At 40.2% G+C, this 23,477-nt stretch overlaps 1 protein-coding gene across 1 annotated transcript in view; it reads left to right on the forward strand.

The window, feature by feature from the left end:
- The window catches only part of ATP8A2 (ATPase phospholipid transporting 8A2), a 213,470-nt gene that overhangs the window by 39,687 nt on the left and 150,306 nt on the right, over nt 1-23,477 (forward strand). Inside the window, exons 18-24 of the mRNA XM_075143130.1 lie at nt 6,564-6,669; nt 8,055-8,137; nt 9,792-9,841; nt 12,019-12,088; nt 13,857-13,941; nt 15,214-15,353; nt 18,612-18,750. Coding sequence (XP_074999231.1) covers nt 6,564-6,669; nt 8,055-8,137; nt 9,792-9,841; nt 12,019-12,088; nt 13,857-13,941; nt 15,214-15,353; nt 18,612-18,750 — 673 coding nt within the window. The remainder of the gene's footprint in view (nt 1-6,563; nt 6,670-8,054; nt 8,138-9,791; nt 9,842-12,018; nt 12,089-13,856; nt 13,942-15,213; nt 15,354-18,611; nt 18,751-23,477) is intronic.

Below are 23,477 nucleotides of genomic sequence, written 5' to 3' on the forward strand. Positions count from 1 at the left end.
AGCATGGTGTAAATGCCTGAAGGAATATTTAATACTTTGTATGTCACTACATATTCCTCAGGGTGATAGAGCCTGAAGATGGCTCCTGTGCTCTAACCTTCAGGACAGTGGCCTTGCCAGGACAACGTATGGGTTTCCTGTGTGGCTTTTGTAATCATCTGCATTGGAAGGACTTCCCACTGCACATCACTTGCAACCAAGATTTGGGTTGCCTCCTGTTCTTTTGTGTTCTGCTTGTTTATATATGGTTACAGTTATGGTTTATGGCAGTTGCTGACACCAGGTACTCCTTCTGAATGGAAGGCTACTGGTTTAGGTGCAGGCTACAGATAAAGAGTGTTTGGGCTCTTCCTCACTGGCTGTTGCTTTAGGCATCTCTGCAGAGAAGTGCTTTGGTACATTTTAATAGACTCAGCAGAAGGGACATATATCAAATGGCCTGTGAGATGGAGTTTCTCATCTAGCCTTGAGATGGCCCCTTAACTTTGGGGTATCTCTAATTCTTTCATCTTTTCTGGGTAGAGCTTCTACTTTGGGAGATAGAAGGAATATTTGCTGTTGTGGCAGGCAAATAAAGGATTTTGGTAGGTTCTTTAGGTGTCACTTAGTCTAGACAACTCAGAAGTCTTTGTTCTTTACATGCTGAACTCTTGGGCATCCAGTTTCCTTTGGGCTGGCAACTTGAACAGATAAATACTGTTGTCACTGCACAGCTGACTATTGGGCTGAGCACACTCTGTGAACTCAGCCCTCAGACAGTGGGTGGGGAAACTTCTGGCTGGTAAGACTTAAGGTGTACCTTGTGTAGGTCAAAGATATCTTTTGGAGCCTGACTGTACTGGAGGGATGGATGCCACCCACTGACAAGTGGCGATTTAGCACAAGACACAAGAATGCAAGGACTACTTGTGACAGTTTGCTTAGGAAGTTCAGATCCATTTGTCAAACTGTGTCAGTGAGATGAGGGCTGGATTATAGGATAGTGGGAGAGGGAAGAGTCACCTGTTTCTAGCCCATTAGCTTTTTGCATTAGGTCAGCTGTTAAGGTGCATAATCTGTTTCCTTCCACTTAAATATTCTTAATTTCTTAGTTATCATAGCTAGTAGATAGCTGCAGATGGCATTTACAGATGTCTGATGATCTCTACTTGTTTAGTGAACTGAGGTGATAAAACTGAAGTATTCTAGCACAAGCTGCCTTGTGGGGTCAGATGGTGCTGTTCTCAGCTGGGCAATGAATTCTCTTTAAACATTTGCCCTTTTGCAGCTGAAGTTGTCAATGTGCTGTGTCTCACAAACACTCAATTGCTTATTACTCTGTTCTTGAAGATTATTTGTTTTTCAATCCAGTCGCAAGTATTAGTTTAGAGCTGTTTCAGTGCCAAGTAACTTTCTTTCCAGGTTGAAAATAAAAAATAATGTACTTGTCCTCATGAAATTGTCTTCCTTCTGCTAGGAATATTTTAGCATCCTGCATCACCTCTGAATTTCATAGCTCTTCTGGGCCACTGGTGTGTAAGGACTGACTGATGGCTAAGTCCACTCTTTATAGTCAAAGAATTATTGCCCTGCCGGAAGTGTTCCAAGGAAAAATAACTTGTCTTGAAAACATGGCTTCTCTGGGATTTTAATGTGGAAGAAAGTACCTAGGTTTGTCTGCCTATACTTTTTCTTTGTAACAGCTTCGGTTGAATGAACTGTGCAGCAGCGCCAAGAGTATGATGCTGGCTTGTTTCTATAGGGAAAATGGCATGAACTCTTATTAGAATAAGCAAAGATCAGTTATTTCCAAAAACTTCAAAGAAAGTTTGGTGAATATGCTAGATGGTCTTTATCTTGGTGCTTGCGAGTTGCACATGTGCTGTGAATAAACTCATCATGGAGATGCAAGCCTGTTTGGTGTGGGGTTATTTTTTACCCTGATATGAGCACAGGGAAGGAGGTCAAAAAGTGAAAGAACTAATAAACTTGGATCTCATCCTAGACTTCTCTGTTATCTCCCAGGATTCTCTCCAAACTTCCTGTACTAATTCCAATCTGCATATAAACTCTCTTCTGAGGCTTGCAAATTACTGCTTGGGCAAGAAGCAGCAAGCATGTGGTATAGCTGCAGATGCATTAATTGATTCAGTGAGTATGTGTGAGGAGTAGTTAAGCAGCTGGCCAGGCAGAACAGATAACTGTTGTGCTCATGTTGAGCCTTTACTGTAGTGAAAGCATTCATTTAGATGTCTCCAACATGTCTGCTTGTTTTCATGAAGTATGTGGGAACTGAGGCTTTTATCCCATCAGGCTTTGAAATGACTGCTATTGTCAGCTGATTCTTAATTCCTTAGGAAAGCAGAACAAGAAAGGCATATCACCACTGGAATGAAAAACTGGAATTTAAATACAGTAGGAGGAAAATACATTCAGGTGATGAGAACCTCTGGGAGGCTTTAGGTCAGAAAGTAACTGTTGCCTGAAAACTGTCAAAACATATCGTTTTACAGCTGACTATTAAATTGTTATAGCTTGCTGAGAAATATCTTTCACTCTTCTGCTTTTGCCCTTATTGTGCATGGGACTTCGGTACTTTTCTTTTGCTCAAGTACAAGGCAGTATCTTTAATTATAGGTAATATTTTGGTGGCTTTGGACAAGATAAACTTGCATTTAACCAGCATTTGAATACCAATAGAGTTAATGTGTTCTTTGAGTCTGTGCCTGAAATATCCTGATCCCCTCCAACCTTACCAGCTTTACTGTTTTAGAGATGCCCAACAAGGCTGGATCCTCACACTGTTCTCCAGGTGTTATTTTAATGAACAAAACAGTAGGAAGTTCACATCTTTTTAAGACAGTGAGTCATAATTCTCCCTGGTAATGAAATGGATGAATATTTTACTAGCTGTCCTTGGCAGAATGTGCCACACTTACGCTAAGTAGTAAGCTCAAGTTGTTACTGTGCCTTAATATCCCATTGGCCATTTTTAGGCTATTTGCTCAAAAACCTGTCAATGCTGCTCATCTGGAAATACTGTGAATGGCGGCACTGATCTGGTACTGCTACAAGTCAAAGGAGAGAAGAATAAATATCTTTAACTTCACATGCAACTTCCTTTGTAATTTTATCAGGCTGTGAACAGTTGGCTAGAATAATGCAGCTTCTTTCTTCAGAGTGAGGAGGCCCAGATAAGGACATGTGTGACAAATGTGCAGATATGTAGCTCTGCAGAGTGCAGCTTGCTCCCCAAAAGAGTTTCGACTCAGTGTTTTGTTCCCTTTGAATAAGGAAGAATACAAAGGGATGAAAACGTACTACAGCTTCCTGACCAGTGGTCTATGCCCTGCTTGATAATGGGTAATGTGCCTTCTAGATAGGGAAACTTTTGCTTTCAGTGTAGATAATGCTTTGTAGATAACAATCCAGACACTGCTTCCAGAAATATGAGACTGTCTCAATGTGTCTGTGGTTCTCATCTTGTAGGGGCAGTGTGCAAAATAAGTTCAGCCAGTGGGGTCTACTGCTGGCATAGGTGTTTGTACACCAGATGTTCCATGGATCTTCGGAAAAGACATAGAGAAAGAGAAGCAATAGCTTTCACCTCGAGCTGTTGGCACACAGGGAGGAAAATGGGGGGAGAAGGCTCTCAGATTGAGAGCTGCCTGTGGACAGATGAACAAGAGACTAAAATATGCAAACTTTGTTCCTGCTACAGATAAATAGAGAAGGAAAAAATGGGGTGGGAAGAAATAGAGCTGAGCTTATCATATGAGCAGGCAAGGAATGTCTCACGGAGACCATCGGAAGAATTTGAGTACTAAAATGTCAGGGACTTGCTTTAATAGAGGAAAATAAATAATAAAGCAGAATCAGTTAACCTGTGGGATCTCTGTCTTATGCTGGGCTTAAGCTTGGCATAGTGCAAGGGATCTATCACCACAGAAGCTATTAATGAGTTTTCTGTTCACAGCTCTGAAGTAGGAATTTGAATGCTCTATCCTGATTCATGCCAGTGCAACAAATATTGTGTCAGTGCTGGAATAATATAGAAGGGAAACAAATGACAGCTGTGTGGAGGAGCTGACGTGATAAGCTGGGCCTCTGGTGATCTGCTGCTATAGAATTGGAAGATTGCCGTATAATACATTGTGAGCTGTGAAAATACCAAGACAGCAACAAATTACATTGCTGGCTTGAAAGCAGAAGTATACACATAGGAAGGATTGAAGTCTATGACATTGCTGGAGCCAGGTTGTTTCCAGCTGATAGAACACATACCTAGCCCCTTATAAGCTTTCATAGTGATAGACGTGTAAGAAGGACATCAAAGGTCTGCAGCAATGGATGCTGAAATGAGAATCTAGCAGGCTATGCATTTTGAGATGGAGGTGAAACTTCCATTGCTTTCACTGGAAATAATGCAGCAGCAGAAACCTCCTGACCAGTAATTTGCTGTGGACTTAACATTTTGCACACTAGTCTCAGATTATATTCCATCTGTTCCTTTTCTTGAACGCAGCCTCTGCACTCCAGCATGACAAACGTTACAACTGTTGTTATTTTAGTGGCTAGTGACCATACAATTCAGAAGTTTCAGTATACGAAGATAAAGGTCCTGTGTGAAACAGTTATTCATTAAAATACTAATGGCAAAGTACCTGAAGTAAAACAAGAATATAAGTATTGGATCTGCAGTCCTTTTATTACACTCTTTTCTGATATGCTTACTTTTTGTTTACACATGTTGACACAACATTTGCCAGCTGACATTTTGTGGCTTTCATAGTAATTTACTTTCTACTAATAAACCTTAAGCATCTTTCTGTTGTACAAGTATATAGGCCACATGCACCATATTGAAAAAAGAAAAAACTCAAGAATTTTTTCCTCTTCTTGGTCTTGTCCCTGAAATAGGACCTGAGATAGAACAAAACTTCATTTTTGTCACATAGCTTGGCTTGGGGAGAGAAGCATTAACATGTCTGAGACCCAGTTGTGAATGCTGCTGGCCTAATTGTGAGAAGTTGCGTTTTAAGTGCCCCTCTAAGTGGGAAATGGAGGAGTCCTTAATGTCTCAGTAGTTCTATGTGATTAAAGGGTTTTATAAAATGAATGTGTGTTGTATTTCAGGTAGTAGTACTGCGAATACTCTTAGAAAAATACATGTAATATAAGCCTCTCACATCAGAGGATTTTTGGTGGCCTGTAGTTTTCACGTAATTTCATTTGAATATTGTGGCCTTTTTCTGTTGTGAAATGTTCTGGTGTATGCTAGCATAATAAATTTTATAGAAGCATCTTTTAACTGGTGAAAAAAAACTTGGATCCTGTTTTACTAGAATCTTGCAGGATTCTTCTCCATCTGATCTTGGTTTTAGTATCACAATAGTGGGGTTTTGGCCTGACCTTGTGCTTGTTATGGTCTTGATTTTGTAGTGGCTCTGTTAAGACAGAGTATGTATACAATATGCTATGCTAATGAAAACTTTGGAAACTAGATGATATTTTCATATGCAAAAATTCTGCGAGAGTTTGCAAAGTCAACTAAGACTCTCTGCAAAGGCAGAACTGCTAAGTTCATGTCTGACTCAGTCACTGAGGAAACGGCTGCTATGACGTAAGATTTTGATGCTACCAACTGATGTTACGGATATAGCAGAGTTGGTGAAGGGGAACATGTGTTCACTTCAGCTGTTTCCACCAAGCATCTTAAATATCTGTGTGAACTGTGGATGAAGTTAGTATGGCAGGTTGTGAGCTGGGCAGCTGAGTACCATTCCTTACTGCTATGAGAGTGGAAATGCTGTGCCAGAGGCAGGGGTGGAAAGGAGGGAAGAATGGGATGGGGGACTCCATTTCAAGTCACTATAGCTACAGTTGCCAGAATTTGCTGATCAGAGGCCTGTGATTTAAGTGCCATAGCATCTTCATTGAGTTGTAGCCTGCTGTCTCTTTAAGCATTTTGGGGTGGCTGGTGCGTATGCAGTCTGTGAACAATGTTTTGTATTGTGTCTTCTCATGATGCTGAATGTGTAGGGACTATTGATCAAATTTCTGCTGGGCTGGATGATGTATTCTGGTGGAAGAGCACATGATGTTGCCTTCTACTGGCTAATCAGCTGCTGTCAGCTCGATGTTCATCACTAAGGGTGCAATTGCAATGAGTTTAATTCTGGTGTGGTTACTGTCAACCTATTGAAAGCTGTTGTGGAAGCTACCGAAGTAGTATTTCCTGTTGCTTGATGATCATCAGCATCTGGTGGCAGACATCTTTGCCTATATGAAGCTTGGGGTGCTACAAAACTAATGCTTTCATATTTGGGGGTGGGGTGGAGGAGTATTCTGTCTTCCCAGCTCTCTGCAACTTAAGTGACATCTTTATCATTAGCACTTCAATTCATTAATGATGGCCCTTAACTCTGCTATATTGGTGTTCTGGGACCAAGACAACTACTATAAATAGAGAACAGAATATCCCTTTTTGTCTGTGGTATCTAAGAGGTCTTATCAGGTTTGTGAACAGCTGCCTCTCAGTCTCTGTGTAATACTAAACCTGACTCTCCTGATGTCCTGTCTAGCCCACAGCTGTGCACATACAGGAGTTCCTCACTCTGCTGGCTGTGTGTCATACTGTTGTTCCTGAGAGACAAGGAAACACAATAATCTACCAGGCCTCCTCTCCAGGTTGGTTGCTGCTGTCTTTCTGGGGAGGGAAGGAGTGAGGGAGCAGCAATGAATGGATGGGGATGAAAGGAAAGTCCAGAAATTTCTGAAGAGGTCATTGATTTTAAAAGCAAGATGTCCTCCATGATGCTAGCAGTAGATCTGGCATCTTCTGTCACCAGTGCACGCTGCTTTTGAATGCCTCAAACAAAACTGCCAAGTCCGTGATGTTTCTGTAGAGCTAGGCTAGGCTTTTGATCCCTTCTGCTCTCACAAGATCTTCTACTCTGGCCTCTTTCTGCAGGGGTGAAAAGCAAAAGTAAAAGTGCTTTCAGTGACTTGTCTTCCCTACATCGAGCTGACCTATGGAAGTACTTCATGAACAGTTCCTTGCTCTATCTGACATGAGTGCAAACTGTTTGTCTTTATCTAGTAGCTTCCCACGTTGCTTTATGCAGATACAAGATGCTGATACATGACAAGGTACAAGAAAGAGCAGAGTCTTGGCCATATTTGGGCCTACTCTTCACCCATTTCTTCCTTCTTTCAGGCAGCACAGTGGTACTGAAAGAGGTAGGCAGGGCCAAAATGAAGAACAGCAGGGCCCCACTCCCCATAAAATTTATCTCCATTTCTGAGGATATTTCTGGAATTGTTGTAGTGATATATTGAGTGATAAAGCAGCAGTGTTTCTATTTGTCTTAAAGTGTCTGAAGAGTCGAGTGAACAGCCTGTGTAAGGCAGATCTACTCACAATGTTAATCACAGTGTTGATGAACTGTGAGGAGACCAAGGGAGCTGTAGAGACATTAGGGTTGCTTGAGCTGGGCACTAAATTCACTTGGATGGTGGTTGTACTTAATGCCACTTGCTCCTTGACGAGGCTGTATAACTACATACTAGAGGTAGAGGTGTTGGCTCTGGTTTCAGCTCGGTTATTTGAGCTCTTAATGACGCTGCCCAGTTCAGTCTCCAGAAGACAATGCTGTACTTATGTCTAGAGCACCTGAACTTAGTGCCTTTACAGCAGAAAATGGATTAAATGCATGTTGTAGGAATTTAGAGTAACACAGCTTTGATCTTGCTTTCAGAACAGGTTTTTCCCCTTTTTCATGTAGAAAAGTATGACTTCTCCACAACAGTAGATTTTAATGCTCTAGTAGTTACAGGATGTTTTATACAGATTGAGTATGAAGTTTGTACAGTTGATATTACATGGCCTTTGTAGGACTAAAATGTCGATGTTCTTGTGGAAGTGTGTGCTGAGCTACTCTAGCAGCCCTAGAGATGTGGGACTACATAGGGAAAGGGGGCTTCTGTGTTTTGGCAGTGTGGCATATTTAAGTAGGGCTTTGTAGGCCTCTTCGACATACCAGATTAAACTTAAGCTTTTCTTGTATTGGCAGATGAAGGGGCATTAGTGAAAGGAGCAAAGAAACTTGGTTATGTCTTCACAGGACGGACTCCACATTCAGTTATCATTGATGCGGTAAGTAGTAGATGTGCATGGCACAGACTGCCAAGCTCATGCAGAGCATAAATGTCTCCTGTGTGGTTCTTGTCAGTTCCCCTGTAAAGGGCCTTTAGGATGCTACATGCAAAAGGCTTATGCAGACTGGGAAAAGTTGTCTTACTCTATTTTTAGATGCAAAGTCCTCTGCTCTTCTGTGTGGCATGGGCAATAGGAAGTTGCAAGCTTATATGGGAAATGACAGCAGTTGTGCCTGAAGAATATTTCCCTTGTCTGGGAAGCACAGATGAGCATGCTTACATCAGAAGGAAATGGGAGATTTTCTAACTATTATGTTTAACAGTTCCTATACTTCTAAATGTTTGATTTCTTGTATTAAAATTGAATTTTTCTTCTGACTAAGATCATATATAGAATATCTATCTGCTTAGCAAGCTTTGTATGCAGGGGTGTATAGTTAACGGATTAGAGTTAATACAGGCAGTTTCAGACTCATGGGGCTTGACTTAAGTTGCAGTCTAAGCTAAAGTGGCTCCAGATTTACACAGATGCAACTAAGATGAGAACTTTGTCTCTAGAGTATATAGTAGGGTCCTTGTTAAGAATAATGGATGTATTTTTGTCCTTCCTCTCAGGTGCATCCACTTTCAAGTTTCTTAGTACGCTGCCAAGCCAAGCGCTTAAAATATAAATCTTTCTAGGACTTGTCACAAACTTTTTCTAACTACTCAGAAAACTGCTGCTTAGTTTAAGGGGAAGAGCTTAGGGTGAACAGTGGCATCTAGAGCTATCTAGGCTCTTCTCTCCTGTGCAGGAAGACCCAGGCCCACCTGACCTAGTTTTATATTCCTCATACATGCCAAGCATGGTCAGTTTATAGCCAGCAATAAAAGCTGTCACTCCTAGAGGTTCCTGTCTCTCCTTATTGCCTACATCTGTGGCAGTACTTATAACATGGGTTGGAGATGGCTTTTTGCCTTGGGGATATTGCTGAATTGGTATGTGCCTCGTAGGCTATAACTCTGTACTGCGATTAGATTTTGCTACAGCCCTTTCTTAAACCATGTGCTACAAATACTACTGGAGTTCTGAGACTCCGGTAACTCCCACTGCTCCTGCCATCAGTTACACAACAGGAATGTAAAGACCAAGGCATTTCTAAATCCTTTTCCCTCCTCAGGTTGCTCATGCTCAACCCCAGCAAACAGTTGTTGGTGATAACAGGAATTACTCCTCAGTCAACCGTTTTCTGCCACAAAAAATATGATCTAATATGTTTGTAATTCAAGTAAAAGAAATCAGACAAAGGTTATTGTAATACATGTTTATTTTAACTTGGAATTGTGCTCACAGTCTGTAATATGTCTCTGAGGCTGCTAAGAAGTAAATATGCAGGTTAACCTTTAGAGCATGCTTATCTACTAGAGTAAGATATTAGTACCTTGAAATGACATAAAAATAGTAAATGGAGGATGCCACAATATTAGACATTCAAGATTAGGATGCCTTCATTAAATAGGGCTCTACATCGCTGTTACCAGGAGAGGGAGCTATTACCACATTTTATTTACAGTGGGATGTGTAAACAAAGGTGTCTAACCAACTTGCATGTTTACACATGTAAGAATATACTGCAAATCATACTTAAAATAGTACCTACTTTCTTTTGTAGCTGGGAAAAGAAAAAACCTTTGAAATTCTTAATGTGCTGGAGTTTTCCAGGTAAGTTTTCCTCTAATATACTAAATGCAGGGTAACAAGAAAACCATTTTTGTAAATACGTTATTGAGAATAAAAAGTTTCAGCTGATGCAGTAGAAAAGCTGAACTACTTTAACTTTGTCCTGCCCTTCCATCTCCTTGTTTCCAATACAGGGCTAATACAGAGCTTCTTACAAACTGGTGGCTGTTGGCATGTGAGCATGAAGCTCTCTCCTGCCACTCCAGCTCTGTTGGCTTATTGAAAAGTTGCTGCCCTGAAAGTTTCATTCTGTGCCATTTCCTGATGTGTCACTTGTCTACTTCAAGAACATGTTTTGAGATTGAGGTTGTGCTTTTATAGTGCTTCTATAAATTACTTTTATTTTTTGTGAGTAGGTGGAATCTACAACTGGAGGGCTTTTTGGTGCCCCCCACTCCAGTTATGAAAAACTAAACCTTGCAAGCACTCCTCACTTGTCAGGCTAGTTAGGATAGGCACTGCTTGGGTAGCAAGAAGCTTTGTGTGATGAATCTGGCCCCTAAATCATTGGAGATGATAAAAGGTGCTTTCTCTTTGTCAGCTGATAAAGTGTTATCAGTTTGGATGGTGCTAGTCAGCAGGCTTTTCTGCTGTTTTTTCTATTCTCACTGTGGCTTAAAGCCTTTAAGTCTTGTTCTCTGCCCTCTTTGAGTTGGCTGGTTCTGCTCTAAAGGAGTATGTAAAACTGAAGTCAGGGAAGATTTGGGTAGGCAGCTTTTCTTGTGTCCTAGTTTGCTTTGAAGATTACTTTTGACTAGTTTCCCCTTTTCATTCAGAATGTAGCTACTTAAGCTACTTGTGGGAATATCTAAAAAGGTGCTAGAAGAATTTAGGGTTTCTGACAAGTTGACCAGTACCCTGGTGCCTGTAGACAAGAGTAGCTGTAGCCTGCATGCAGCAGAAAAAAGCTGTCTTAGTTCTTCCCTGTGTGTAGCAACTTCCTACTTAACCAGTGAGGGAGTTCCTGTAATAAGATTTCAAAAAGCTCAAGGAAGTTTCCCAGTATCATTAGCCTGCTGCAGAAATTCTGGGCACAGCTAATTGCTGTCCTTCCAGACTTTCTAAAGAAAGTCTCAGAAAGGATTGTTTTGTCTGATCATACATGCCAAGAGCTTACTGTATTACACATGGCTCTTGATCCCTGAAAAGGGGCTAGATTTCCCAGACCAACTTTGGAGGAGGAAGATAGGTCTACACTCTGACCTGTTTGTACATATTGGCAAGAAGGGAATGAGGAAGGAGGATGCTTCCGAATTCTCCATTTGCTAAGGAAAAGAATTATAGTTACAGGTAACTTGTTTTGAATATGAAACCATATGTACTTAGAGTTCTCTTGATGAGAGTTGATTTGCTTGCCTCTGCCTCTTAGAAGCTGCATTTTTTCCAGTGGCTGTTTTAAAGGAGAGATTGATAAGTGAAATGCCAAAATTGATCTTAAAAAAAAACAAAAACAAAATATCCTTGTCTACCTTCCTTTGTTAAATATCTGTGTACAGTATGCTACTGTTTACCTTTGTTTTTAAAATATATCCCAAACTTGACTGTCTTGATATGCAGTCCTGCTCAGAGGGTCTGACTTTGTTTTACATAATCTCAACTATGTAGGTCTGATTAGGCCAATATAAAGAACCTATAGGGAGGCCAAGAGCTGGTCTATACCTTGATTCCTTTCTATGACATTTTTGCTTTCTTTTGAGTTAGGAAGTTGAATAACTGCCCTTGTCAATGGGTGGTTATTTCAGTGTCTCTTATGCTTATAATAAATATGCATTCAGCCTTAATCATTCCATTTCTAGCCTGAGTCCCCAAAACAATTTTGCTTGAGGAATAACGAAAAGCTGAGAATAAAAAAAGCTGTGACTCCCCTTCTTTCAGGAGGATTTCTGTGCCATCTTGCTCTTTTCTAAATTCTTGCTCACATTTGGGTGCAAGTCTGTGTTCTGGTTGAGTGCTCACCGCTGGGAGCCATAGAGCTGAAGCTGGAAATGGACAATTTAGTATTTCTCGTTGCTGTCAAGCATTGTGTTGTCTTAAGTTACTACTGTTACATCTCACCTGATTTCAGATGCACTGAGCACATCTGAGAAAATTCACTGGCTAGAACAGGACTTACTCGTTATCAGTATGACTAATGAAAGCAAATATTTTTCTTTCAATAGCAATAGGAAGAGAATGTCAGTGATTGTTCGAACTCCAGCGGGACAGCTGCGTCTCTACTGCAAAGGGGCTGTAAGTAATCATGCTACCTAATAGAGAACTAATGCTACCAGTTATTGTTTCAACAGCTGTGGCTGATGCTGGCATTTCGTGTCTCATATGTATCTGTTGGCTTTCTGTTTAGGGCCAAGTGATTTAGGAGATCTGTCATTCCTCCTCTTTGCAGGCAGAAAGATTGGTAGGCTTTCTACTACCCAGTTGAAATTGTGAAACTATTGGGAGCACTACCCTTTACTTAGGCAAAGTCAGGATTTCACCCAGCTGTGCAGCAGCAGTTCAGAAGCTAGACTAAATGCAGTTGTCTGAATCTGTAATACTAAAATCTGTTCTCAGGTGGTTGGCTCTTGATCTGGCTCTTGCATCTCTGCACCTGCTGTTATTTGTCATCATGACTTGCACCATGTTGTGCTTCTGTCTTCACTGACAAGAGCAATAACTTAGCAAAGTATAAAGGCTGCAAAACCAGCATTGGCCACAGCCAGAAAGTGGTTCTGATTTTAATGGAAACCCATGCAGGTGGCTTTTTGCAACAGGGAAAACTATTTCTGACTTCTGTAAGAATCTGGTTTGCTTGAATTTGTCCTGACATATAGGTCTGGGTGCACTGCTCTGTTTAACTGTCTGCTTCAGTTTAACTCCTCTGATTTGATAAAGATGTGCCGCTTCATGCTGGTGTGGTGGGAGTGAAGCCCACTGTCATTGTGTGGTATTTCAAAGTTGTATGCCTAGTATGATCGCACAGATTTGCAACTGCTTGTTGCTCATACCATGCCTGTGTTCACACTGTTTCCTGCAGTATGGCACTGGAAGGGATGGAGAACAGGAGAGTTTGTAGTAAAAAATTTCATGCCATCTTCCATTTGAGCAGACTCAGATGTCTAATAGAGCGAAAGGGTTGTAGTAATCAGTGTAATCTGGTGTTTTGTCTTGTATGTTCTGCTGCATCCGCCACTGATCTAAACTGTAAGTTAACTGCCTATTCTATGTGAACTCTTCCACATTCTGATAGTCATCTCCCATCCTGTCACATCCAGTGTAAATTACTTGGTTTGTATGCCTATCTCTAATCTCTACATCAGGTAGATGTAGGCCTGTTTACGTAGCTTAAGAGTACATATTTGAGCAAAAGCAGGGTTTGTGTATTTGACATGTATGTAGCAATTTGTTCTGGTAGTTGCAGAATAAAATCCAGAGACTCTAAGATATGTAGGTGATGGTGCTGCATTTTGATTTTAGCTGTTATCTGTGCCTTTTCAATTGCTCTTTGATTTAGTGATGAAGAAAGTTGCTGCAGGAGGAAGGTTATTTCTGAGAGAATTTTGTGGTGGAACCTGTTCAGCGTTTCTGCCTTCTATTTTTTAACATCACTGCGAATCTTTTCTAGAAAGGATTGCAAGAAACTCTTATATGGGACTACAATGTGTACTGAAAAAGACTAGACACTTATATTCTTTGAAAATCAATATATCTGCTTCGTAATTCAGAAAGGAGTGTTTTGTACTGCCCGATAATGGGGACCCCTTTATGGAAAGAGGGGAGGAGGGCAGAATGTGCTTCTGTCTCCATCACTTAAAGCAGATGCAGAATCTCTGCCACTGGGCAAAATCCACATTAGTTACTCAAACCAGAGTCTCTAAAACCCAAATGCATTAGTTGTAAATATAGTCTTGGGTTCTGATATTGGCAAGTCCACTCAGGTTACTTCACTTGAGCTTGTAAATAAACAAATGGGAACTTCATATGTAGACTTACTCTGTTGTAATGAATTTGATTTTAATAGGATAATGTAATTTTTGAGAGGCTTTCAAAAGATTCCCAGTATATGGAGCAAACACTGTGCCATCTTGAATACTTCGCAACAGAAGGTAAGAGAAACAGCATGTCGTGAGAATTCAATTTATCAAATTACTTGCAGCATGTTCTGCATTGTTTAAGCTTTGCAGTGCCAGATAAGGTGGTTATGAAGATAAATTAAGAAGTGGTGTGTAATCAACAAATTAACAACTCTAGGATAACTTCAAGTTTAAGGCAGTTTGTGCTCCGCTTCTGTGCGCTTTCAGTAGGGAAGCAGAATTCGGAAGGAAAAGATGGGGTTCTGTGTGGCCATGATGAAGGGAAAGGGCATGAGTTCTATCTCCCAGAACACTACATTTGGAGTTAGAGGTGGTTTTGCCAGTGTAAAAGTCAAATGACAAAGTCCCTGACTTTATGAAGCAGAATAACAACCTGAACGTGCTGAGAAGCCTGGAACACCAAGACATCAAAACGATCTGAAATGGTCTCTAAGGCCTTTGTGACTGATACACAGCGAAGTACTTGGTTTTGTTCACTCTTCTACAGCAGCAGAAAACATTTGCATTATAGTGAAACAATGAACTAGTGCTTTTCTTCCTAAATCTGAAAATGTTATTTATTTAGCTTTTAAAAAAAGAAAAAAATTTTTTTTGCAGACTCCCACATGCTCAGTAACTAAACTTTTGTATTTTATGGCACACTCCATTGTGCTTGACTCATGCCAGAAAAAAAAATCATTACTTCTGTATGTTAATTTTTGTCAGTGGTCTAATAAAATGGTTTTCATACTTCATGGGCCCTATTCTCTACTCTTTTGTGCATGTGTAAGTCCCATTATTAATGTGAGATATGTGCATACACTGAAGGAGAAAACAGTCCTTCTAAAAGGAAATGTGGGCTGTGTAGTATGTTTGACTAAGTAATACCTCTAATCACAATATGTAGCCAGTTCTTTGTTTAATTTGATCTTTTTAAAAATACATGAAAGCTAAGCTTGGTTTCATACTTAAACTAAAAAGATTAAAGATGACCCTTTTGTTGCTCCAATATGACTAGATTGCAATACCGCAAATCAGGGAGAAGTTTGTGTCTGTCAAACTCTCTCTTGATTTGCACCAACATTAGTAACCTAAATGAGCCAGACTCTTGTTTTGCATTTGTGGAAACCCAAATGCTTTAAAAATGTACAGGGAGATTTTCTGGAATCCAGAGTTTAAGTGTACATTAAAAACTCCTGTTGGCTTTAGTGAGAGGGTTAGAATTTAGCATTCATTGGGGCATTAATGATTTGCTGATGCTTAGTGTAATTTTACTGTGTGTAATGGCTGTCTTCTGTTTTGTAGGTCTGCGGACTTTGTGCATTGCTTATGCAGACCTGTCAGAAAACTGTTACAGAGAGTGGTTGAATGTCTACAATGAAACCAGTACAGTTTTGAAAGACAGAACTCAGAAGCTGGAGGAATGCTATGAGATCATTGAAAAGGTAAGATGCATACTTTTTTGATGATCAGATACAGATTCTCTTACCTGTGTCTTTTCTCATGGAATTTGGGCTTTATACAGTAAAACAAACTGTTAACTTCGTTCATCAGAAATGGAAAAGGTATTCTTAGTTGGCAACCTGTTCAGTCCATAGACCTCTTAAGTTTTTTTTAGTTCGTAATTCTGAGACTAATTTACGTATAAAAGGTCATTGCTACTTTTCAACTCTTTTCTCATATTCTTTTTATCTTGCTTTCTTGTGTAAGGTTGGTGTAACTTGATAAATACAATGTATAAAATCATTGTGTTGCACCAAGTTGCCATGTACTAGCATATGCAGAGAAATTTGTTCCTTTTCATACAGCAGTCACAGTTCAGGTTTTCTGAAGGCTGTTGTAGACACTGTAGACAAAGCAAAGTGCTCACTAAGGCCTGTTGTCGCATGGACTGAAAAAAGATGAAAAACTGTGCTCCATGCAAATTGTAGAACTCAAAATTCTGGAAGGCGAAAGTAGGTATCAGCGAACCAGTTTGAAACTCTCTAATACCACACTGAGTGAAATGTTAAAACGCCAACACTAGGGGCCAGTGTTTCTTTGATACTTGTTGGTCTTACTGCTTTCTGAAATGCTGGTAGTCCCACTTCTCACCTAAACTTATTCATGCTCTTTCCCCTCACTCCAGTTATTTCACTCTCATTTTATTTAGTGGTTTCTTTAAAACGTTCTTTGAACTTCAATTTCTTTTTTAACTAATATTAACAATGCAACTTCAGTTCTGGAGCACTGTTGGTTATTTGAGTTAGTTGGGGCAGAAGAGGGAAGGAGGTTGAGACTAGGATGGGAGCTAACTTTCATAGGGTAACAGAAAAACTCCAAGAACTCTTTAAGTAATAGCTGAAGACTGGGTCTTGCTTTTCAGACTAACACCTAAAGTCTTCTTTTGTGTTGGTCGTTCAGTTGCAGTGTGGTTATCTAATCCTTGATTCTGTAGGTTTGCATAGCTCTTTTCAGCTTTCTGCTTCCTACAACTGTGCTGTCATACTCTTCTGTTTTCACCGAGGTGAAAAATGAACATGGGTTGATTCTCTTTAAAATGTGTTCTCAAACCTTAGATAATTTTTGACCATCTACCTTCTACCTCTTTTCACAATTTATTACCTTGAAAAAAGATAACGAGTGGGTTGTAGAATTGAAGTTTTGGACTTAGTGCCGTATTGGTAGGAAATACCCACTGTATTCCTTTCCTGTTAATGTTTGCTTGCTAGTCATACCAAGGAGCAGGGAATTCCACTTGAAACTTGAATCTTTTTTTTTTCTTAGAGCTGGTATTTCCCAGGTTAAATTCTCCGGTCTGTAGGCACTTCTTTCTAGATAATAAACTGGCTTGTGGCTGTAACATAAAATATAATGTGTTTTAACAGGCTGATTTTTCATCTAAGGGCTGAAACAAGAGCGTGAGAGCTACTTTGTCAGGCTGAGTGTTGAGGTCACTGGATCATAGTACAGATGCACATGTGGAGACAAACTTGAACTGGCTTCCTTCCCCACGTGTACACCGGCTGAGGGGGCTTCAACAGGCGCAATAGTAACTCCCCTGGTCAGGTAGCTCAGCCATGCCGATGCCTGTGCTGTCATATTTAACTGCTTAACAAGTGATTTTGGAAATAAAAGACAATCTACAGTTGCACACTTGGATTGCATTTGTAACCTTCAAGTATTGTTAGCATCAATAGGACTAATGTTTCATCAGGAGGCTATAGGGTACTAAAGCAAATGACTTAAGGAAGTTGATTCTACTACCTTTACCAGATGAATATCTCGTATCAAACCTTAAGCTTTGTCAAGACCTGCAACTAATGTCAGCCTACACACCTGTATGAGTAACAACTTCCCCTTTTGTTCTTTATGCATGCATGGATGCATACAAGCAGGAGCTGCTCTAATGCCCTCTTCATAAATCATAGAATAGTTTAGGTTGGAAGGGACCTTTTAAAGGTCATCTAGTCCAACCCCCTGCCATGGGTAGGGACATCTTCCACTAGACCAGCTTGCTCAAAACTCCATCCAGCCTGACCTTGAACACTTCCAGTGATGGGGCATCTACAACTTCTCTGGGCAACCTGTTCCAGTGTCTCACCACCCTCATTGTAAAAAAAACCTTCTTCTTTATGTCTGATCTAAATCTACCCTCTTTCAGTTTAAAGCCATTGCCCCTTGTCCTGCCACTGCAAAGCCTTGGTAAACAGTTGTTCTCCATCTTTCTTATAAGCCCCCTTTATATATAGAAAGGCTGCAATAAGGTCCTTTGGGAGCCTTGTCTTCTCCAGGCTGAACAACACCAACTCTCCTAACTGCTTCTGTTCACTTAATTAGTTTTCACTGTTTTGAATAATTATAGTCCCTACAAATATTAGAAGCTGTAACTTTTTCTGTGCAATTCCTGACATGATACAGTATAACTAAACTCAATTTGTATCCATTTTTTTAAATTGAAATTCTTAACATGTGTAAGGGATCATTAAAATGCTTTTAAAGTTAAATCTGCTGAGTAGATTGTGCCTTTTGAAAAGATTTATTTCTTAGGTATTTTTGTCTGCCTGACTTTTTTTTTCTGTAACATGGCCAAATCTCTTCAAGCAATTGCTTTAGAATTGCATAAGACTATGGCTAACTCTTGTAGTATTAAATTAGTTGTATGAGACATGTTTTTCTGGCAGTATGTAGACTAGAGATACTTGGATTGATTAATGTTCATACCACTTTAATTATGTAAATGTAGTGATTATATCCATAAATAGTTGCAATAATTTTTGCTTTGAGTGATTGTATCCAGTCTATATGTACATTTTATGGGGGAGAAATTAGTTTAAATGATGTGATGCCAGGTGACTTTTGTTTTGTGAGCTTAAGTAGTATATAAACTGTGACCACTCATCATGTTGCTATGGTGATTAGCGAATGCTCTAGTATGTATGTTCATCCCTAGGCTGGCTTTGGAGTTCTGTAATTTCAATTAATTGCTCTTGAAACATTGCCATCTTTTTGATCAGAAACACTTGGTTCCTTTCTGTACCTCTTGAAATGAGAATTTTATGCAGAGGAAGTAGAATAGCCACAGAAAAAACATACTGTAGTGTATATTGCTTGTCAAAATGCTGTATTAGCAATGAGGTGCAACATGCTGTCTTTAATTCCTTTTTGAGTGTGTTCCAAACAGGTTTATCTTAAAAAAACAATCCCTCAATTCTTTTTTCCAGGATTTACTGCTTCTTGGAGCTACAGCCATTGAAGACCGCCTGCAAGCAGGTGTTCCAGAAACAATAGCCACACTAATGAAGGCAGAAATTAAGATATGGATTCTGACGGGAGACAAACAGGAAACAGCTCTCAATATAGGTATCCGTCTTTCTGATTACTCTGAATTTGTCTGATATGTGGCAGGTTACATACTAGATCTGCAGTGTGGGGTTTTAAACAAAAACAGGCCTGCTTTTTATAGAATGGTTCCTTGGTAGCAGACAGGCATGTGGTAGCCTTCACTTTGGAGAAAAGGGTGTTTTGGAGTGAAGTCTTTGCTCTGAGTGTCAGGCTATATTCAGGTTTTTTTTAAAGGCAAAAGGGACACTTCTACTCTTGGCTAAGTACAATTCTTGTATGGAGTGAACACAGGTAACTGTGTGTTTTGATGGAGACTGGAGAACTCAACCAGACTGTAATGTTTGTTACATTGTGCATGATATCAAACTGTTTTACAGTTTTCTTTTCTTTTTTTACTGACTGCCTTTTTCTGGACTTTAATGGAGTTTGGGATATGATGGGAAATATGGTAATACAAAGCATATAGCTTACAACATCTTGCAAACCTTGTCTGTGAAAGTAGGTGGATGCTTGAATAACTGCTCCTGCTGTCACCTTATGGCACATCTGTTAGTCAAGTATGTCGTGACTGTTAGTGGAAGTGTGTTGTTGCTATTGAGTGTATGCATAGAGTTTGATATGGGTTGTTTTATCAAGGCACAGTATGGATATCCTTGTCTCAAACTTGTTGATGCATCTTAACTTATAAATTATGTTCTTTGTAATGCAAAAAAAAAAATCTTGCAATGATGTGAACAAAAAGTACAAATTAAAGTATTTATCAGATGGGTGTACTTGAATACTGATGTAATAGAACGGTAACCTACTTAAGACTTAGGTGTTTATCTGACTACCTGTTTTTGCAGCAAAAAAATGGAGTTTTTAACACTGTAAGTTTAGGTTTGTTATTAGAAGCAGCTCTTAAATATTAGGTTTCCTTTTAGGTCATAAATGTATCTAGTAAAATCAGTCTATATATCCAATTCTACTTGTAATTTGTCAGATACAAAAATTTTACTGTAAGGTTGGGCTGAACTGGAGGTGCACATTGTAATTTCAATCTTGTAGCAACTAGACGTTGTGCTCTGTAGCACTTCGGCTATTGTGCCAGTCTTGCATTGAATATGCCGCATGAGTCTAGTAAGTACTCAAAAAGTCAAATCCTTCAGCCTTTTTCTCACGGTGGATGCTTGCAAGGCGGGCAGCCTGGGTAGCAATACCTTGTGCTGTCACAGAATGCCGTGCTTGAAATGCTGATTTGTGAGCTACTGCCTGTGCTGCCATCATGCGGTAGCCCTTCACACAACCCTAATAGCCTCCTAGGAGAGAGGCTATCCAGGTCTTAACTGAGTAGTAAAGACTTAGTAAAGGAACAGATCCTGATTATAAGCACCCCTGCCCCATGATATCACATATCTCCTAAATATAGCATCCTTGGCCATATAGTGCCATGATGCTCTTGTATTCTTTTTGATGATTTTTTTCTCCCTGTAACTGGTAAATCTGCCCAGAAATGGGAAGAGACTGAGTGGCACTCTGGTGATCTGACATCTCGCAGAACGGAGTGACGCTTTCACGTTGTTTCTTAAGTCTAGAACAGTCTGCTTATCCCCATTGTCTCCAGTGTGCCCATGTAAAGTGCCATCCACAATTGCATTCAGATTTGCAGATTAGTCTGTCTAGATGTGTAAGTGTAGGTTAAGGGGATCCTTTACAGCATAGGCTGCTGTGATTGTTTAACCCGGCAGGCAGCCAAACCCCACGCAGCCGCTTGCTCACTCGCCCCCCACCCCAGTGGGATGGGGAGAGAATCGAGAAGGGTAAGAGTGAGAAAAACTTGTGGGTTGAGATAAAGACAGTTTAATAGAACAGAAAAGGGAAAATAATAATAATAATAAAGATAATGATAGAATATACAAAATGAGTGATGCACAATGCATTTGCTCACCACCTGCGCTGACCGATAACCAAGTAGTGATCGCTACTTCCTGGAACATGCCTACCATTCGTATACTGAGCATGATGTCACATGGTATAGAATACCCTGTTGGCCAGCTGGGCTGGCTGTCTTGGCTATGCTCCCTCCCAGTGCTTTTTTTTTTAAGCTGAATGTCCTGAGCTAGCAGGGTACTTAGCAACAACTGAAAACATCAGTGTGTTATCAACATTCTTCTCATACTGAATCCAAAACACAGCACTAGGAAGAAATTTAACTCTATCCTAGCCGAAACCAGGACAGTTGCCTTCTGTTGAAGGAGCTATTTCTTTAGCCTTTCCAAGCTTTTTGTATGTAGAACTGCCTGTAGATGGGTCTGGGTATATTTCAAGTTCCTTCTGGCAGAACTGTGATGCTCTGTAACTGAACTTACATTACCTTTAGCAAAACTTTAGGCATTTGCTATTTTTTGTCTGCTTTTAATTTTTTCTGCTTTGGCTGGTTTAGTGGAATTTCAGAATGTAGTCTGCTTGACTGACTAGAATTTTTGTTTACTTATCAAAAGTGAATCAAGTTTCATGCATCTTTGTATGTCGAAGTTGGTACCAAGAGATGAAATAACTTGCTGAACTGATACAGTTGTAGTAGAAATAAGGTGCATGGCTTAAGTAGACAATTGATTTAAATGCTAGTTATCTCGTTTGAATCACTATCTGCAGATTTTGCTTCCTTAAAAAGCAGTAGTCAACTTGAGAGGAGGGAAGCATCATCTTTTGACAAATTAAAAAAGTAGCTATAGATTTTGGCATAAATATCTGAAATAAGTTGATATATTAACTGACACCAGCTAGCCTGAACACAAGTACATGAGCTTTACAGCAAAGGCTGTGAAGGAGGCTAACTTCCAACTTGTCTCTAAAACTGTTTTTTTATGATAGCAACTTGAAAAGAATAAGTATCTCCCTTACAATTTCTAAATTACCACTTTTAGCGTACAATTTGGTAGTAGAACTCTGGAAACTTAATTAACTTCATGTTCAAGTTGGCTTGAAATTACAAACATGTGGCACCCTTCCAGTTTTTGTATGTAACCCATTAAAACTGTAATAAACATTCAATTTAAAACCCAATTCACGTGCACACTTTATGCTTCGGGTGTAAATGTGCTATCTGGGGAGTGATAAGTATTTTCACTTTCTCATTGTGTGTGGAGGTTATGCTTATGGACTCTTGCTTGCTGTATGGACATCCATATGTATTGAGGGATATTTGAGCTCTTGGCAGCTGCCCCAAGGAGTTGTACTACTTTGTTCTTCTAGCTTCCTCTTGATTCTTTGGCCTTCAGAATTTGTTTGTGTCTCTGTCTCTTGATGGCATTCTTGACTTCTCTGAAGAGTAATGGTTGACCTTGCTTTAATACTGATCAATGATTTGAAAATAGGAGTTCCAAGTTCAGAAACACCTTTGAGCATGACATAGGGTCTTCAGTTTTTATCAGCTGAAACTGTCCTTAGCCTGTGTCTGCAAACAACTCTAGAAGGCTAACAGTGTTACTGTAGCTTCATCCTTCTCTTAAAACACTCTGCAGACTCTGGATCTCCTTTGCCTTTCAGTGAGGCAAAAAAAACCCATGGCAGATTTCTATTTACCACCATCCTGGTGCTCAGTAGGCTCCCAGAAAATCAGAACTGATATATTTCCAGCCAATAACTTCCTTAATAACAGATTCTTTTCTCGGAGTAGGAGTGAAGTGTTTGAGTGTTTATTGAACTGCATCCCTCCCTTGAACAAGGAATCAATCCCTACAGTTGAGCTAAGTGCTCTTACCTGGAGTATGCATTCATAGCTGTGAGCCCTGCATTCCAATCATAAACGGTTTGTGTTGGAAGGGACCTTTGAAGATCTAGTCCAATCCCCCTGCTGTGGGCAGGGATATCTTTCACTAGATCAGGTTGCTCAAAGCCCCATCCAGCCTGACGTTGAACACTTCCAGTGATGGGGCATCCACAACTTCTCTGGGCAACCTGTTCCAGTGTCTCACCACCCTCCTCATGAAAAATTTCTTCCTTATATCGAGTCTAAACCTACCCTCTTTCAGTTTAAAACCATTGCCCCTTGACCTGTCACTACAGGCCTTGGTAAAAAGTCTCTCTCTTTCTTTTAAGCCCCCTTTATATATTGAAAGGTCTCCCCAGAGCCTTCTCTTCTCCAGGCTGAACAACCCCAACTCTCTCAGCCTTTCCTTACAGGAGAGGTGTTCCAGCTCTCTGATGGCTTTTGTGGCCCTCCTCTGGACCATCTCCAACAGGTCCATGCCTTTCCTGTGCTGAGGACTCCAGAGCTGGATGCATACTCCAGGTGGGGTCTCATGTCCAATTTCTCATCCACTAGTATCCCTAGCTACTTCTCAGTAGGGCTGCTCTCAATCCATTCATTGCCCAGTCTGTACTGATTGATATTTGGGATTGCTGCAAACCAGGTGCGCTTGGCCTTTGAAGTTGAACTTCATAAGGTTCACATGAGCCTATTCCTCAAGCCTGTCAAGGTCCTTCTGGATGACATCCCTTCCCTTTAGCGTATCAACTGCACCATTCAGCTCAGTGTTGTTTGTGAGCTTGCTGAGAGTGCACTCCATCCCACTGTCTGTCATCGGCGAAGATAGTAAATGGTATTGGTCCCAGGACTGACCCCTGAGGGACACTACTCATTATTGGTTTCCACTTGTATGTTGAACCATTGACTGTAACTCTTTGGATGCGGCCATCCAGCCAATTCCTTATCCGTCTAACAATTCATCCATTAAACCCATATCTTTCCAATTTAGAGGTAA

Source organism: Calonectris borealis, chromosome 1 (genome assembly GCF_964195595.1).
Source record: "Calonectris borealis chromosome 1, bCalBor7.hap1.2, whole genome shotgun sequence".
NCBI lineage: Eukaryota > Metazoa > Chordata > Aves > Procellariiformes > Procellariidae > Calonectris > Calonectris borealis.